General features: G+C 38.1%; 1 protein-coding gene across 2 annotated transcripts in view; it reads left to right on the forward strand.

Annotated features, from left to right (window-relative positions):
- CBL (Cbl proto-oncogene) overlaps positions 1 to 16,847 on the forward strand; it is an 88,640-nt gene that overhangs the window by 55,850 nt on the left and 15,943 nt on the right. The window contains exons 4-13 of one of the 2 annotated variants that reach the window (XM_040258135.1): positions 1,782 to 1,938; positions 2,766 to 2,887; positions 3,221 to 3,358; positions 5,236 to 5,323; positions 5,686 to 5,817; positions 6,012 to 6,215; positions 10,480 to 10,539; positions 11,167 to 11,298; positions 11,384 to 11,764; positions 13,520 to 13,614. In XM_040258135.1, coding sequence (XP_040114069.1) covers positions 1,782 to 1,938; positions 2,766 to 2,887; positions 3,221 to 3,358; positions 5,236 to 5,323; positions 5,686 to 5,817; positions 6,012 to 6,215; positions 10,480 to 10,539; positions 11,167 to 11,298; positions 11,384 to 11,764; positions 13,520 to 13,614 — 1,509 coding nt within the window. The remainder of the gene's footprint in view (positions 1 to 1,781; positions 1,939 to 2,765; positions 2,888 to 3,220; positions 3,359 to 5,235; positions 5,324 to 5,685; positions 5,818 to 6,011; positions 6,216 to 10,479; positions 10,540 to 11,166; positions 11,299 to 11,383; positions 11,765 to 13,519; positions 13,615 to 16,847) is intronic. The other variant, XM_040258136.1, reaches the window with a different exon arrangement.

Consider the following 16,847-nt stretch of genomic DNA (forward strand, 5'->3'; position numbering starts at 1 on the left):
TTCCCTTCATATGCAGGGGAGAAAACAAAATTGTATTTGCTTTCATATGCAGGAGTTTCTCAATACTTACATACTTAGGAATGGAATTGCTGAGTCAGGGGGTTTCATATCTTCTGCTTTGCCAAACATTGCCTAACTGCTTTCCAAAGTGGTTGTACCAGTTTCTGTTCCTGTGAGTAGTATGCACATGTTCCAGTAGCTCTGCAGTTTGGCTAACTCTGGTAATGTGAATTGGTATCATATTTTGCTTTATATTCTTAATGACAAGGGAGCTTGAGCACCTTTTCACATTTGTCACCTGTCTAGATTCTTTTTCTGACTTGGCTGTTTCTATTCCTGACTTGTCTGTTTTCCTATAGACTTGTCTTTTTCCTGTTGTAACATACTAATTCTTTGTTAGTCACTAACATTAGAGATGTCTGTGGCTTGTGTTTCCACTTTGTTATATTGTCCTTTTTATTAAAAAAAAAATTTATTTGGCTGTGCTGTGTCTTTGCTGTTGCACAGGCTCTTCTTTAGTTGCTGCAAGCAGGGGCTACTCTCTGATTATGGTGCATGGGCTTCTCATTGCAATGGCTTCTCTTGTGGAACACAGGCTCTAGGACATGAGGGCTTCAGTAGTTCAGGTTCCCGGGCTCTAGAGCACAGGCTCAGTAGTTGTGGCACAGGGACTCACTCAGCTGCTCCACGGCATGTGGGATCCTCCTGGAATAGGAACAAGGATTGAACCAGAAAATTAGCAGGCGGGTTCTTTACCACTGAGCCACCAGGGAAGCCCATGATTTAACTATTAACATAAATGTTCTTGAATATACTCTGAAATTTTAAATTAAAGAACTAAAAAAGTAGAAAACAATAAAATTTTTCAGTTGAATATACAGATCCTAATGTAAGTCTCTCTTTGAATGCTTTTTTTTTTTTTAATTGCAATATAGTTGATGCACACTGTTAAGTTAGTCTCAGGTATATACTGCATATTGATTTGATGTATGTTAAATGCTTGCATTATTTTAAAAAGTTGTGTTTAAGCATCAGATATAGAATAATTAGTGATTTTAAAAAACCTAGTTGAAGAGGATAGGCATGAGTTTAACTTTGTTACTTTAACTTAGTAACTATCTACTTTAGAAAAGAGTTTTAATTGCCACTTGATCTCTTACTTTCAGGCAGGTGAATACATAAAGGCAATGAGATTTTACTTTATTTATTTTTTTAATCTTGAGAAGTAGAAATCCCGCAGTACCCTTTGCTAGCCACATCTGGAGTTTAATCATTCTTTTGTTAAATAATTTCTTCTTCATTTGTATCAGAACTCTTTTCTTCCTGTACCTTAAGCTTTATATTCCTCATGTCTAGTCCTTGATAGTATGGGTTCCTCAAAAGAATCAGAGTGTTTTATGTGCTTTAAAAGGTTAGTTTAAACACAGTGAGTGAAGATCTGGCCACAGGTTACATCTCTAATACAAAAAGGATAATGTCATCTCTCTTCTTGCTTCTCTAATACAACAAATGTCTGAAGGTGAGAAAGGGGATTAACTTGTGGCACTCTGCCAAAGAAAAGTGGGAAAAGATGTCTCTATTATTAATTTACTCATCAGGAAGTTAAGACACGTATCATTTATGCCCTTTCTGTTATCAATGCAAAATATAATTCAGTTTCTCTAAGAAAATTAAAGTGGATTTTGAGAATTTAAAGAAACTGTTTTCCTTGACTGTAGTAATGCCTGGAATTATCTGCTATCTTATTCTGTGCCTTCTCTCTCACCCCACCCGAATCCTAGGACAATAGTCCCTTGGAAGAGCTTCAGACAGGCCCTTCATGAAGTACATCCCATCAGTTCTGGGCTGGAGGCCATGGCTCTGAAATCCACTATTGATCTGACCTGCAATGATTATATTTCAGTTTTTGAATTCGACATCTTTACAAGACTCTTTCAGGTAGGATGCTAAAATGTTGGCTGAACTAATTATTGCCACTTTTCTGAAGGGGTACCTTTTAAAAAAATAACATTTGGACATTTGGGAGTTTGCCTATTATAAAAGTATTTTTATTCTAGAAACTATAGTTTAAAAAAAGGTTAAAACTACTCTGTATTTTATATTCATATATATATATGTAAAAAGAGTAACTATATAATCTGCTTATTCTCCTCATATTTATAATATTTCTCTGATGTTAAATATTCTTCTTTACATCACTTTTTTTTCTTTGCATCATTTTAATGGTTGTATTTTACTCTAAAAATGGGTATAATATACTTCCTGAGTTCAGTTACTGGACATTTATGTATGTTTCCAGCTTTTTCTCTGGTGGTATTAAAATTCTTAACTAATACTGAGATGCATTGATGGTTCACAATTCCTTTCCTTTTCTAAAAATAATGTGTGTATATGCTACCTTGCATAAACCTTTGTTTGGAACTTGTTACTTGCAAATCAGGCCTTGCCCTGTTTTCTCTGTTTTTGTCTGTTGTTTAACCTCATCATTACTCTAATAGCTCTAGCAGGTTAGAGCTGCTTGAAAATTTTCTGTATTTTGCAGTTAGGCTTCTCCCTGTGTGTTATTTTCTTCTTAGCTTTTCAAAGTTTTTGTTTCCCAAACATGTTTATCTTCCCTTAAAGTAACAACAAGGTTGAAAATTGGTGACACTAAATGGAGAATTTATATTTGAGCGTTGAGGTGGTTTTTCGTTTTGTTCTTCATTGCTCTGAAGCTGGTTGTATGTTTGGAGCCGGATGGTCTGATTGATCTCTTGTTTCCTTAGCCCTGGTCCTCTTTGCTCAGGAACTGGAATAGCCTTGCTGTAACTCATCCTGGTTACATGGCTTTCCTGACATATGATGAAGTGAAAGCACGACTCCAGAAATTCATTCACAAACCTGGCAGGTCAGTGGAATGAAGCAAAGAGGCTTATTCACCTGAATTTTATTCTGTGACCTTTGCTGAAAAGGAGGAAACATGATCTTTTACTAGTTCCCCAGTGGCTACATTTCTGTGGTAGGATTGATGTCTGTTTATCAGAGGAATTGACTTATTCAGATACTATGATTTGATAAATGCTTTCAAGCCACTTAAGAATTAAGCTTTTGTGCCTTTTCCTTTTGGTGTGGAGTCACTGAAGAATCTATTATTGATGGTGTTTTTGATTTTTGTCTCTGTCTCATCTTCCACCCTAATGCAAGCATATGTAATCAAGGTTTTATTTCTCTCTGTTTTCAGTTACATTTTCCGGCTGAGCTGTACCCGTCTGGGTCAGTGGGCTATTGGGTATGTCACTGCTGATGGGAACATTCTCCAGACAATCCCTCACAATAAACCTCTCTTCCAAGCGCTGATTGATGGCTTCAGGGAAGGCTTGTGAGTACCTACTGTTGATCCTCTGTTAGAGTCTAGGAACTTAGGGCTGTGAAACTGCATCATTAATGACTTTATTCCAGGTTTTCTCTACAAGTTAAGATTCAGGAAACATATTAACAGCTTATGTTGTTTGAATTTTCAACTTCTGTAGGACTTCTGTTTTTATTTAAAAAGGATTCCTTAAGTGAAATTATTTTTTCCTCTACTATTTCCGTTGTTACCCTGAGTAGATTTTATCTTTCTTTTTTTTCCACATGTTAACTTATTTTCAGGTCTATATTAGATTTTAAAATATACAGTACTCTCCAAACACAGGGGCCTCCCCTAGAAGCTCAACAGGTAGAGAATATGCTTGCAGTGCAGAAGACACAGGAGACATGGGTTTGATCCCTGGGTCGGGAAGATCCCCTGGAGAAGGAAATGGCAACCCACTTGCCTGGAGAATCTCATGGACTGAGGTGCCTGGTGGGCTGAAGTCCAAACGGTCACAAAGAGTGACACAAAGACAGGAGTGAGCTACTACAACACTGACAACATCAGTATTGTCCTCCAGACACTGATATTCTTTCTCCAGGGCACAATGCCACAGGCTGTATTTTAATCAAGGGGTTGATAAGCTTTTTTTGTGAAGGGCCAGATAGTAAATATTTCACCAGTCTTTGCAAACCACATAAGTCTGTGTCACTTGGTGGTACAGTGGTTAAGAATTCACTTTGCAGTGCAAGGGACATGGGTTCGATTCCTGGTTGGGGAACTAAGATCCCACATGCTGTAGAGCTTCTAAGTCCACATGCTGTAACTAGAGATTTCAGGGCCACAGTGAAAGATCCCTCATGACACAGTGAAGATCTCCCATGCTGCAATTAAGACCTGACTCAGCCAAATAAATAAATAGATAAATATTTTTAAAATGTATTTCTATACCAGTTGGCAGAAAATGTTACCAGTTATTTGACTAGGCAAAATTAGGATGACTTAAATGTTCCTGATGGCAGCAGGCTCAGGCCTTCATCCTAACTTCATTTTAATTCAGCAGAATTTCTTTAGGCTATGGGTTTTTGTAATCTGTGCTAATATTTATGACTTAAGTTCCTGTTTATTCTGATATTCAAATTGATTATCAGTTGGTAACCACTAAGAATACTAACAGTTGACCAGGTATGAGAAAACTACTTGTGTTTTAAAGTGATTAGGAAACTCCATTTTCCACTACACATCATTTTCTACAGTAATGTTAGAACTGAAAGGGGTATTTCACTAGATGTCAGAGCAGTTTGATGCTAGAAGCTTCCTGGTAGTTGATCTCAGTGGCTTAATTTGCTTCTTGTTACTTTTCTTTCAAATTGGTGTCTCTTAGTGTTAAATCTAAACAAGGGTGTTTTAGGTCTTTGGTTGAAGCAAATGTCGTTTTTTTAAATTGAGAATTCACACTTTAATCTGTGGTCATCCACAGATAAAAATAGGAGTTGGTAAGTTATGGCGCACAGACTAGGTCTTTTAGTCTGTGTCTAAGATAGTTTTTCCTTTTCAGAATGTTGTTTAAAAAAAAAAAAACGAAGAATATGTGACACAGACTTATGTGGCTTGCAGAGCCTGAAACATTTACTAACTGGCCCTTTACAGGAAACGCTTGTCAACCCCTTAATTAAAATAGAGCCTGTGACACCCTGGAGAAAGAATGTCAGTGTTTGAAGAGTATCTTCTTAGAACTGATCTGTGTTATTTAATTTTTTTGAAGTACTAATAAAATCTCTGTTTGCACTTCTCCTAAATTGCCCTTTTAGAGTGAGAGAATTCCTAGATAACATTTGTCTGTATTAGTAAGCAGTGATAAATTGGCTTCAGTAGACCCCCAAGATTGGTTACTCTTTTTACAGCTATTTGTTTCCTGATGGACGGAATCAGAATCCCGACCTGACAGGCTTATGTGAACCAACTCCTCAAGACCACATCAAAGTGACCCAGGTGAGTTTTGTTTTCCATTTTAATCATATTTCTAGACCCAAGCTTCTGTATATTACTCCATAGAACTGACAGAATTATATTAAGTGAATGGAACACTTAAAACTTTAAACCATCGACTAGATTAGTGAATTTACGTGTGTGTGGTCTCTTTTTAAACCCTGTTTCTTAAAATAGAACCAAGACTAGGTGCTTTCTGTTTTACCTGTTCACTGTTGTGACACTCCGTTTCCAGGCAAAAGATTAGTATTAAAGTAACCATCTTCGGTTTTCCTGTTTTTAGCATTTATAGTTGCATTCATTCATTCATTCATTCAACAAATATTTGTAGCAGACCGAATAATCTTTTTCTTTTTTAATCAAAGGAGCAATATGAATTATACTGTGAGATGGGCTCCACATTCCAACTGTGTAAAATATGTGCTGAGAATGATAAAGATGTGAAGATTGAGCCCTGTGGCCACCTCATGTGCACATCCTGTCTAACATCCTGGCAGGTATGGATCCAAACCATGCTTTTTCTCAGCTAAATAATCACAGTGAAGAATTGGGGACTGTATATACTTTATGGATATAAAGAATGGTTTGTGGGGTAGGTTCTAAACTTTTGGTGCTTTTTTCATTTTTAGGTACTGTATTTTTAGTGGACGAATATTTTAAGAACTTTCAGATGTGTCTGTTTCCTCTCTAGGAATCAGAAGGCCAGGGCTGTCCTTTCTGCCGATGTGAAATTAAAGGTACTGAGCCCATTGTGGTTGATCCCTTTGATCCTAGAGGAAGTGGCAGCCTGTTGAGGCAAGGAGCAGAGGGAGCTCCCTCCCCAAATTATGATGATGATGATGATGAACGAGCTGATGATTCTCTCTTCATGATGAAGGAATTGGCTGGTGCCAAGGTAAGTCTACAGTTTAACAGATTGTGGCAAAATCTATCATCAGCTGTGTCCTAAAGCAGTAGATCACTTAACAATATCTAAAATACAAGGAGTAATAATAGCTAATATTTACTGAACATTTACCATGTGAAAGAGAACCATTCTAAATACTTGACTACTTTAACTCATAATCCTATACTTACCCATATTCATGTAACCCTATGAGTAGAAGCTATTATTATTCTCAGCCAGCAATTGAAGAAATCAAGGAACAATGAGGTTAAGGAATTTGCTGAAGGTCACACTACTAGTAAGTTGAGCCAGAATCTGTGGCCAGGCAGGCCAGGCATCCCGCCTTCCAGGCCCATGCTCTTACTGTCTGTATCTTAGAACTGGGTTCTACTCGGATAGCTTGGTGGAGAAAATGAAGGAGGAGTAAAAGAATTGGACCGTGTCTTGCTACTGTGACTAGAATATTTTCTACTTGTTTTTTTCTCTAGTGGAGTCTTGGCAATGGAAAGTTAGGTTTAGGCAGGAGAAATAAGGCCTTGTTAACAACTAAATAAATGACAACTGAAGTGATTGGAGGGTGGTAGGAGGTACCGTACAGAGACTAAACAAATTAGAAAGGCCCTAGTAAAGATAGAAAAGATAAAGGCCAAGAAAGGATGTGACCAAATTGTTACATCAGTGGTAGGATAAAACAGATTTATTTGCTAATTCTAAGTAAGGCAGTCACCGAAGATTTTAATAAATATAGGGCAGACAGAGGTTCTAATATGCTATCAGTTCTCTAGTTTAGGCTGTTACAGCTTTCTTAGGAGGCATTTTTTGGTGCAGAATCTTTCTTTTGTGTCAGCACCTGGCTGCCTGGTGCATGGTAGGTGCTCAATAAATCCTGAGAAGGTGGGTGGGATTCTCTTCAGTGATTGTGTCCCGTTTGTCTCTTCCTCTCTGTCCTCAATGCCACTGCCTTATTTCAGGCTCTCAGAAGAATAGGTTCTCCCTGTTTCCAGAGTCATTGATCTACAACACACACCTTGATCATCTCATTCCTTTGCCTCATGCTCTTTAATGACCTCTCATTACTTAATGGGTTAGTTGGTACACTCTCTGTTCTAGGCACTTTGCCCTGATAATCCTTTCCACTTTGTGTTTTATGGAAGCTGAATCATCAAAGATTTCTCCATGCTTTTGTCTTGATAGTTTCTATGTAATTTAGCTCAGTTTTCATATCCTGAGAAATCTTTCCAGACTATACCCTGCTTCTCCTACCCCTAACTCACACGTTTACCCAAATATAATCTAGGTCTGGCTAAGTGTTTCTGGGATACTGTGAAATGTCTGCCATAGAATTTACCACCTGGCAATAATTTATTAAAAGTATTTCCTGGAAATTCCATGGCAGTGGTTACAGTTCCTTGCTTCCACTGCTGGGTTTGATCCCTTGTTGGGTATCTGAGATCCCACACACCATGTTGTGTGGCCAAAAAATAATCATTTCCCATGGTAAGTTCCTAGAAGGCAAGAGTCACCTCTCATTTGTAATTGGCTACTCACAAGGGAGCACATAGTAATTGCTTTGGATGTTTGGGAGTTAAAAACACATTGAAACAGGAATTGGTAAATGTGTCTATGCTATATGGATAGTTGAGGAAATCTGGACTATTTGAGTACTACGTTTTAAATTTTTTGAAGTTGACCCTTACGGGTGTTCTTTTGCAAGTCTGTCTGTAGGGTGAATTTCTAACAGTCGGATTGCTAGATAAGAGTATGTCCATTTAAACTCTTTGAGAGAGGAGAGGGATATAATTAGTGCTGGGGCATATAGGAATTTCAGAAAGCAATATTATTTTGTTTTTTTTTAGCTGAAAGGTTCTATGTGGGTGTTTCATCTTATTCTTTGTACCTTATAGTTCATTATCTACTTTGTATGGATAAAATATTAGAGTAAAAATATCTCTTAACTTTTTTTGGATAGACATTAAAATTTGTTCCCTGTATTTTTTGTCCTAAGGTCACTTCTAAAGTATATGCGACTATGAGAGGACCTGCTTTGTCACATCCCAGTAGCTTGTTGTTTTGTTGCTTAATTTTGATTTGTTTTTAAAATAGTGAATCTACTTTTAAAAATATCCTTGTGATAAATACACATTTTGTTGTTGTTGTTGTTTAAAGTTGAAAAGAATTGCTAAAAATGTCGGTTATCTGCTTCCATCTCCTCCAGCTCCTATGTCCCATTCAGATTTTTCCGTTCCTAAAGCTGTTCCTTAGCCATAGGCTATACTGCTGTCTCCTGATTTTTCGATATTAGTTATGTGTTTAGAAAAGGATTGAAATCTCTTATCTTCCTCCTTCCTACTCCCTAACTTCCGACTGTAGTTAATTGGAATGGTTTTTGGTTCAGTCAGTATTCAGTGTTTAAATGATTTTTGCTCCCTATTGTTTCAAGTATATACTATAATGTGATTACTGTTGCTTTGTTTTACAACCTTCCACTTTTCTGAAATAATTGATTTGTTTTTATTTCCTTAGTTTTCAGTTTGTACCTGTCACTACCAAACATCCTCTTGATATAATTTTCTATGGAGTAAATTCTATGCACGTATTAATAAAGTAGATACTGTGTAATGTGGTATACTGATGTATGGGAGCCTGTCGTGTTCTGGCTCCAGTGTGGACTGGTTTTCCACTGGGTGTGCTGCCTTCTGTCACCCTGAGGTCTCTCTTCGCCATCATCGTGGGACGTCATTGCCTCTCATCTGTGTTGGATTTCGTAACTCCCATGTTTTTCTGTTTCTTGCTTTAACTTCCTTGTTTGAGTAGAGTATGCTCTCAAAATAGCATGCTGTGAAAAGGTGAGAGGTGAAATTTTTGAGGCATCTGATATCTTTAAAATGTCTTTATTCGGCCCTCAAACTGTCTAAATATAAACTTACTGGGTTGAAAAAAATTTTCACCTCTGTGAATTGTTACAGCCTCAGTGACTTCTAGTTTCTAGCATATTTTTGCTCTTTGGTGCCTCCTTTCTCTCTGTCCTCAGAAGCCGTAGAATATTTTCTTTATCCTTGATTCCCTGAAAAGGGTGTTGTTGTTTGGCTGGTTATGGGTTTCTTTTCTTTCTTTGGGCTACCTATGTAATGAACACTTTCTATATGGATATTTATATCCCTTAGGTCTTGCAAATACCTTTTTTTTTGTAATTTCTTCCTCGTATACACTTTTATCCTTTTCTGGAGCTTTATTATATGTTGAGATAAAACAACGTTTTAGGGATTGGTTATGATATTGAGGCATGAATTGAAGAATATGATTGATTAACTCAACCCTCTGCCCTTTAGGGATGAGAAGGAGTGATGATTGGGGAGGGGGATCAAAATAGGCAGAGAGGACCTTCCAAACTGAGAAACAACTTGAAGAAAGTTAAGGAGGTAGGAATTCTAAAATAGAGAATTACAGAAAACGCTATTGGTTAGGGAGACCAAATTAGACTCGTGAAAGCCAGGTAGGAAAGTGACATTTTATGTCATGGGAAAGTAGGAGTTACTGGTGGATGGTTTTTGAGCTAGTGAGGATTTAAGGATGGTTAAGCTGGTAATGGTGAGCAAAATGATTTGGCAAGATAAGAAACTAGAAAGTTGGGAGAATCATTAGAAGGTGGTTTTGATAAATTAGGTCTGAGGTTGGTGAGTAGAATGAGAATGAAAATATAGATATGCCATTCTTTTGTGGAAAAATAACAAGATACAGTGAAAGAAAGTGAAGTCACTCAGTCCGATTACTTTGCGGCCCCATGGACTGTAGCCCGCCAGGCTCCTCTGTCCATGGGATTTTCCAGGCAAGAATACAGGAGTGGGGTGCCATTTCCTTCTCCAGGGAGTCTTCCTGACCCAGGGATTGAACCCGGGTCTGCCCGCATTGCAGGCAGACGCTTTACCGTCTGAGCCACCAGGAAAGGTGCAGTGACTGACTAGGTATTAGTGATGGAGGGCGGTGAGTGTGGCTTCTCACTTTCTTAACCCTTGAGGTGCGGCGCTGCTCATGCTCCATTGGCGTGGAGGCCGTGTTCTTAAGTGTGAGTCAGAGCAAGCAACCTGTAATGCAGGCTTTTTCCCTCATTCCCCTCTTGGCATTAATGATAGGACTTAATATGGAGATGGTTGTGTTTCTGTCATTTTACGTAAGTGCTTGTAATACATATTTGCCTATTTTCCATCTGTTTTGCTTTCAGGAAATGCAAATGCAAAGTAGTATTTTGTATAAATTCTCGTATATCTCTTGACAGCCTACTTGGACAAGCTTATCAGCTATTCATCACCCTGCTGTGGGCAGGGAAATGGAAAAGGTTATACATTTATTTGTTTCTTTTGATTTGGCACAATTTTTGAAATACAAATTGACAAAAAAATCATCCTTTTTAATTACTGAATCAAAATAACATTTCTTTGGAAGAACACAAGATGCTTTTTAGTAATACCATCGATCACTTTATCTTATAAATCTCTTTTTTTCTTTGAATCATAATAACCTCTGGAGAGTTTATTTACTTTGATTTTTTTCTTCATTCTGCTCCTTAAGCATTATTTTCCTAGATGATTTGTTGAGAGATTAATGTGTATCCTTTTCTTTTAATACGACTTTCTTTTTTTAATCTTGAAAAGATTTTTCTTCTTCTGAAGATTAAGAGATGTGAAATCGTAAAGTTTTTTTTTTAATTGTTGGCTTGGAAGCTTCTTACAGCACAGCAGTTTCTAGATATAAGCTTTGTAGCTTGCATCTTTATGGTACTTTTGTGATTGAGAGCGCCCTCTTATGGTAACATATAAATAATTCAGAAAGCACTTCTGTAAGCCAAAGTCAAGCTCATTGGTATATTCTCTGTTCGTATTATACTTCTTTACATATTTAGGAGTTGAGAGTTACCCCTCCTCCAAACAAGAATAACCTGTTAGGAAACTCTTACTTGTATTAGGTGGAACGACCTCCTTCTCCATTCTCCATGGCCCCACAAGCTTCCCTTCCGCCAGTGCCACCACGACTTGACCTTCTACAGCAGCGAATATCTATCCCTTCAAGTGCTTCTGGCCTTGGAACTGCTTCTAAGGTAAAGCGTTATCCACTTCTACAGTTTTTTCTGATTCTTTTTTGTGGATTAGTGGAATTTGATTACTTCCATCATGCTTCCCTAGGCTCCTTCTGGCTCTCTTCATAAGGACAAACCATTACCAATACCTCCCACTCTTCGAGATCTTCCACCACCACCCCCTCCAGACCGGCCGTATTCTGGTGGAGCAGAAACCCGGCCTCAGAGACGCCCCTTGCCTTGTACACCGGGCGACTGTCCTTCCAGAGACAAACTGCCCCCTGTCCCCTCTGGCCGCATTGGAGAAACGTCATGGCTGCATCGGCCAATCCCCAAAGTACCAGTAGTTGCCCCAAATCCTAGTGACCCCTGGACAGGGAGAGAATTAACCAACCGGCATTCACTTCCGTTTTCATTGCCCTCACAAATGGAACCCAGAGCCGATACGCCTAGGCTCGGAAGCACATTCAATCTGGATACCTCCATGGTGAGTCCTGATTATTATTGAAATTATTGAAATTATTTATCTTAGTAACAAATATTTGTGGATGACATTGATGGGGAATGTTCTATGGTATGTTTTATACTGGATTCAGAGATAATATAATTCCTGTTTTCAAGAAATATATCTGTTAATATGTTTGTGAATGCAATAAGCATATTTCTGCCATGAGTTATATAAATAGAAAACATTTTAATTTTAGAGAAAGAAAAGATTATTTCCAGATAGAGCAATCATGATTTCCAGATAGAGCAATCATGAGGGCTTTACGAGAAGAGTGGCATCTGAATTTTAAGTATCCTTTCCAAAGTGGATACTGTTTTAAGATAGACCTACAATGACAGAAATGCTTAAGATGTATTGTGGAATAAGGAGTGTTTAATTTGAGAGGAGGAGAAGTTTTGTGTATCAGAGTAGGAAAGGGGGCTAGAAAGGAACACTGTTGCTAGACTAGAGGGCACTCTCCCAGAAGAATTGGAATTTATTTGGTATAAATGAAGAGTACATGAAGATTAAATTAGTGCAGTAATGTGACCAAAATGATGGCTTAAAGAGTGGAATCTAGGAATAGAATGCAGAATGGATTAGAAAGAGAATGGATTGAAAGAAGACAGGTTAGCAGTCCATTGGATAAGCAGGAGATAAGGGATAGAACTAGGGGTGGGAGCGCTGTATTCCTTCTTTTGTTGATTCTTTATGCATTTAGCAAAAAATCTTGCCCTCAAAAAATTTACATTTTACTGGAGGAAGGATAGAAAATAAACAGGATAAACTATAAAATAGAAAAGATATTGGATGCTGATGAATGCTGTGGAGAAAACTAGGGTGAAAATGGTGTAGAGAAAGCTGGAGTTGGGATAGGGAGGGACATGAAGGGGTGACATACATTTCTAAGCAAAGACTTGGAGCAACAGGGGTTGGAGGGAAAGCAGATGAGTTTGGGAGAGTCTGTGGTTGTAATCACAGAGAGGTTCCACATAGCTGGTACAGAGTAAACGAGAGGGAGACTCCTGGTCCAGGAGCAGAAGGGGGAGCCTGATTATAGATAGAGACTTTAGGGAGCATGAAACAAAGACCCGGTGAGTCTTGAAAGCAGTTGGTTGCTGGAAAAAAGGATGAGAGGTCGCATATACATATATACACATATGCACACACCCCAGAGGTTTTTAACCTGGCTAACTAGGGATAGACATGTTGAATTTGACACGAGCCATTAAAGAAGGAATTGGCCAGTGGATAGTTAGAAACCCAAGAAGAAGATCGAATTGAAGCGTAAAGTTGAGAAATGCTGTGGTCCTTAAATGAACTATGTATTTCTTGGTTGAAAGGGAAGGGGGAAGGTAACTTAGCATTTAAGTGGCATTTATGGGATAGGCAGTCTTAATTAGTGAGAATGGATTAGGTTTGACTTTCAGTGGCATCAACATAGAAAAATACGTAGATTTTTAAAGCTAGAGTGGTATTTGTGCAGACAGCCAGTTTCCTCAAATCTTTCTAGAATTAAAACAAACAATTCCCATTTCCTTGCCTCATTTTTAGATCTATCCTCCCTAACCCTTATGTTTGAACCTTCAGCTATACTTTTGTCACATATAGTAAGCCCAAAGCATGGCATTGAGGATGAGGTCTCTGTCTATATGACTGTTCTTGTTATTTTGAATAGATTAAATAAGAGGAGGAGATGCTTAGCTATATTAAGAACATTGTTTTTGTTTTTTTTTTAAACTCTTTTCTTTCCAGAATATGAATAGCAGCCCATTAGCAGGTGCAGAGTGTGAGCATCCCAAAATCAAACCTTCTGCATCTGCCAATGCCATTTATTCTCTGGCTGCCAGGTAAGTTTCCTAAAACTGGATTTCATACAATGGAGTTGATACTTTCAAACAACTTGTTTATAGGAAATTTAGAAAACCCAGAGGGTTGTAAAGAAGAAAATAAAAATCGACCTGTATTTCTATTATTTAAAAATTATCATGTATTGGACTGTTTCTTTCCATTGTTTTCTCTGTGTATATGACATACTAGGAATGGAAAAGTAGGAAGTCAAGATATATCTGGAGTAACAGGCAAGTTTGGCCTTGGAGTAAAAATGAAGCAGGGCAAAGGCTAAGAGAGTTTTGTCAAGAGAACACACTGGTCATAGCAAACATCCTCTTCCAACAACAAAAAATGAGAAGGAACTTTGAGACCAAAAAAGCAAAATAAGGTACAACATGGAGTGTATTGTGGAAAACTTCCATATAGGCAGGATATTGGGCAGACAACCATCCAGAGGCACTTGTAGCTGCACTGCATGCCACTGAAAGGTGAACGAGGGAGTATAAAGGGGCTAAAGCTAAAGATAGAATCTGACTCCTAAAGGAGAAGTGTGTCTGCAGCAATAGGAACCCAGTGGGGCGAGCTGTGGGGAGAATCTCTTGCCATTATTCCTCACAGACCATTAATCATCTATGTCAGCCGAAGCTATTCTTCAGTTTTCATATCAGATGAAACAAAGGTAAAGGTTGATAGGGAACTTACCTGGCTTGGGCATATTCCTTGTGAGCAGGCTAAAGCCTAGTCACAGAGCAGGGGAAGGCGTGGGACTGCAGGTGTAAGATGGAGCTCACAGAATGGAGCCAGTATGGTTTCAGCTACACAGTTATTCAGGAGTGTATCATTTAATTTCCACAGTTTTGTGACTTTTCAGTATTACTTTTTTTATAATTGATTTGCAACTATCTGCTGTGATTAGAGAAAATGTTTTGTATGATATTTAAAAAAATCTGTTGAGAGTTTGTGGCCTAACATATTGTCCATCTGTAAGGTGTCCTGTTTGTGCATGAGAAGAGCGTGTGTGCTGTTGTTGTTGAGTAGAGTTTTTCTGTGTTTGTCTGTTACGTCTAATTGGCTTATTGTATTAAGTCCTTTGTTTCTTTACTCATCTTATATTTGGTTGCTCTGTCCATGATTTTGAGTGGGGTGTTGGAATCTCCAGTTGTTGTTGTAGAGCTGTCTGTTTCCCCCTTCGGTTCTGTCAGGTTTGCTTCACATGTTGATATTTGGATGGTCTGTCGTTAGGTGTGTCAGTTCAGTTCAGTCGCTCAGTCATGTCCCACTCTGCGACCCCGTGAACCGCAGCACGCCGGGCCTCCCTGTCCATCACCAACTCCCAGAGTCCACCCAGACCCACGTCTGTTGACTTGGTGATGCCATCCAACCATCTCATCCTCTGTCATCCCCTTCTCCTCCTGCCCTCAGTCTTTCCCATCATCGGGGTCTTTTCCAGTGAGTCACCTCTTTGCATCAGGTGGCCAAAGTATTGGAGTTTCAACTTCGACATCAGTCCTTCCAGTGAACACCCAGGATTGATCTCAGGTGTATAAATGTTTATAATTGTTAAATTTTTCAGTTTATATAATGTTCTTTGTCTCTTGTAACCTTTTTTGACTGAAAATCTATTGTGTCTGAATATTAGCATAGCTCCCTCCTCCCCGCACCCCTTTGGCTACTATTTGCACAGAATAACTTAATCCATCCTTTGGCTTTCAGCCTGTTTGTGTCATGGAGTCTCAAATGAGCCTCTTATGAGCCTCTTATAGATAGCATATCATTGGATCATGTGTTTTAATCCAATTTGCCAGTCTCTGTCTTTTGATTGGAGAGTTTAGCTCATTTATATTTAAAGCAGTTACTGATATGGAGGGACTTCTATCATTGTGCTGTTTGTTTTTTGTATTCCCTGTAGTTTTTTGTCCCTCATTTCCTGCATTACTTTCTTTTGTGTTTAGTTTTTTTTTTGTGTGTGGTGAAATGTTTTAAGTTCCTTTCTCATTTCCTTTTCTGTATATTCTATAGATTCTTTCTTTGTGGTTACCATAGGGATTATACGTAACATCCCAAAGCTATAACAGTATAATTTGAATTTATACCAGCTTAACTTCAGTAGCATGTAAAAAACTCTGCTCCTTTACTGCTCCACCACACCCCTTTGGTTGATGAGTCACTAAATTATATCTTTATATATTGTGTGCCCCTAGTTCTTTTAAACTAGATTATGATCTAGTTCTTTTAAGTGCATTAGTTTCCTAAAATTTATACAGAAAGAGAGATTTGGAGTTACCAACCAAAGTTACAGTAATACTGGCTTTTACACTATTTAATTATGGATTTTTTTCCTTTTAAATGCATTGGTCTGTTAATCATGTAGAAAAAAAAAAAGGTACAGTTACAAACCACTCTTACCACAATACTAGCTTTTATAACTGTCTGTGTATTTACTTCTATGCACGTCTTTATTTCTCCATACAGCTTGAAATTACTGTCTAATGTTTTCATTTCACCCTGCAGGACTAACTTGGGCATTTCTTGCAGGGCAGGTCTAGTGGTCATGTACTCCCTCAGCTTTTGTTTATTTGGAAATATCTTGATTTCTCCCTCAATTTTGGAAGCAATTTTACCAGATACAGGCATACCTCAAGAGATATTGTGGTTTGGTTCCAGACCACTGCATTAAGGTGAATATTGCAGTAAAGTGAGACACCTGAATTCTTTGGTTTTGGTTTCCCAGTATACATAAATGTTATGTTTACACTATGCTGTAGTCTATTAAGTGTGCAGTTGCATTATGTCCTACACACACACACACACACACACACACACACACACACACACCTTAATGTAAAATGTTTCATTGCTAAAAAACTAACCATCACCTAAGCCTTCAGCAAGTCATAATCTTTTTACAATAGTAATATCAGAGATCACTGATTACAGATCACTATAACAAACATAATAATGAAAAACCTTGAAATAAAACGGTGCTAGTAGACTTGCTCGATATAGTTGCCACAGGTCTTCAATTTATAAAACAACAAAGTGCCGTCTGTGAAGTACAGTAAAATAAGGTATGCCTGTGTAGGATTCTTGGTTGAGAGCTTCTTTTCTTTTAGCATTTCGAATATATAAACCTTTGACTGTCTTCTGGCCTTTGAAGTTTCTGATGAGAAGTCTTCTCATTGAGGATCCTCATGTCTGATGATTTGCTTCTTTCTTTGTCTTTGTCTTTTAAAAGTGTGAGTCTTTCTGA

This window comes from Oryx dammah, unplaced genomic scaffold, assembly GCF_014754425.2.
Source record: "Oryx dammah isolate SB20612 unplaced genomic scaffold, SCBI_Odam_1.1 HiC_scaffold_17, whole genome shotgun sequence".
NCBI lineage: Eukaryota > Metazoa > Chordata > Mammalia > Artiodactyla > Bovidae > Oryx > Oryx dammah.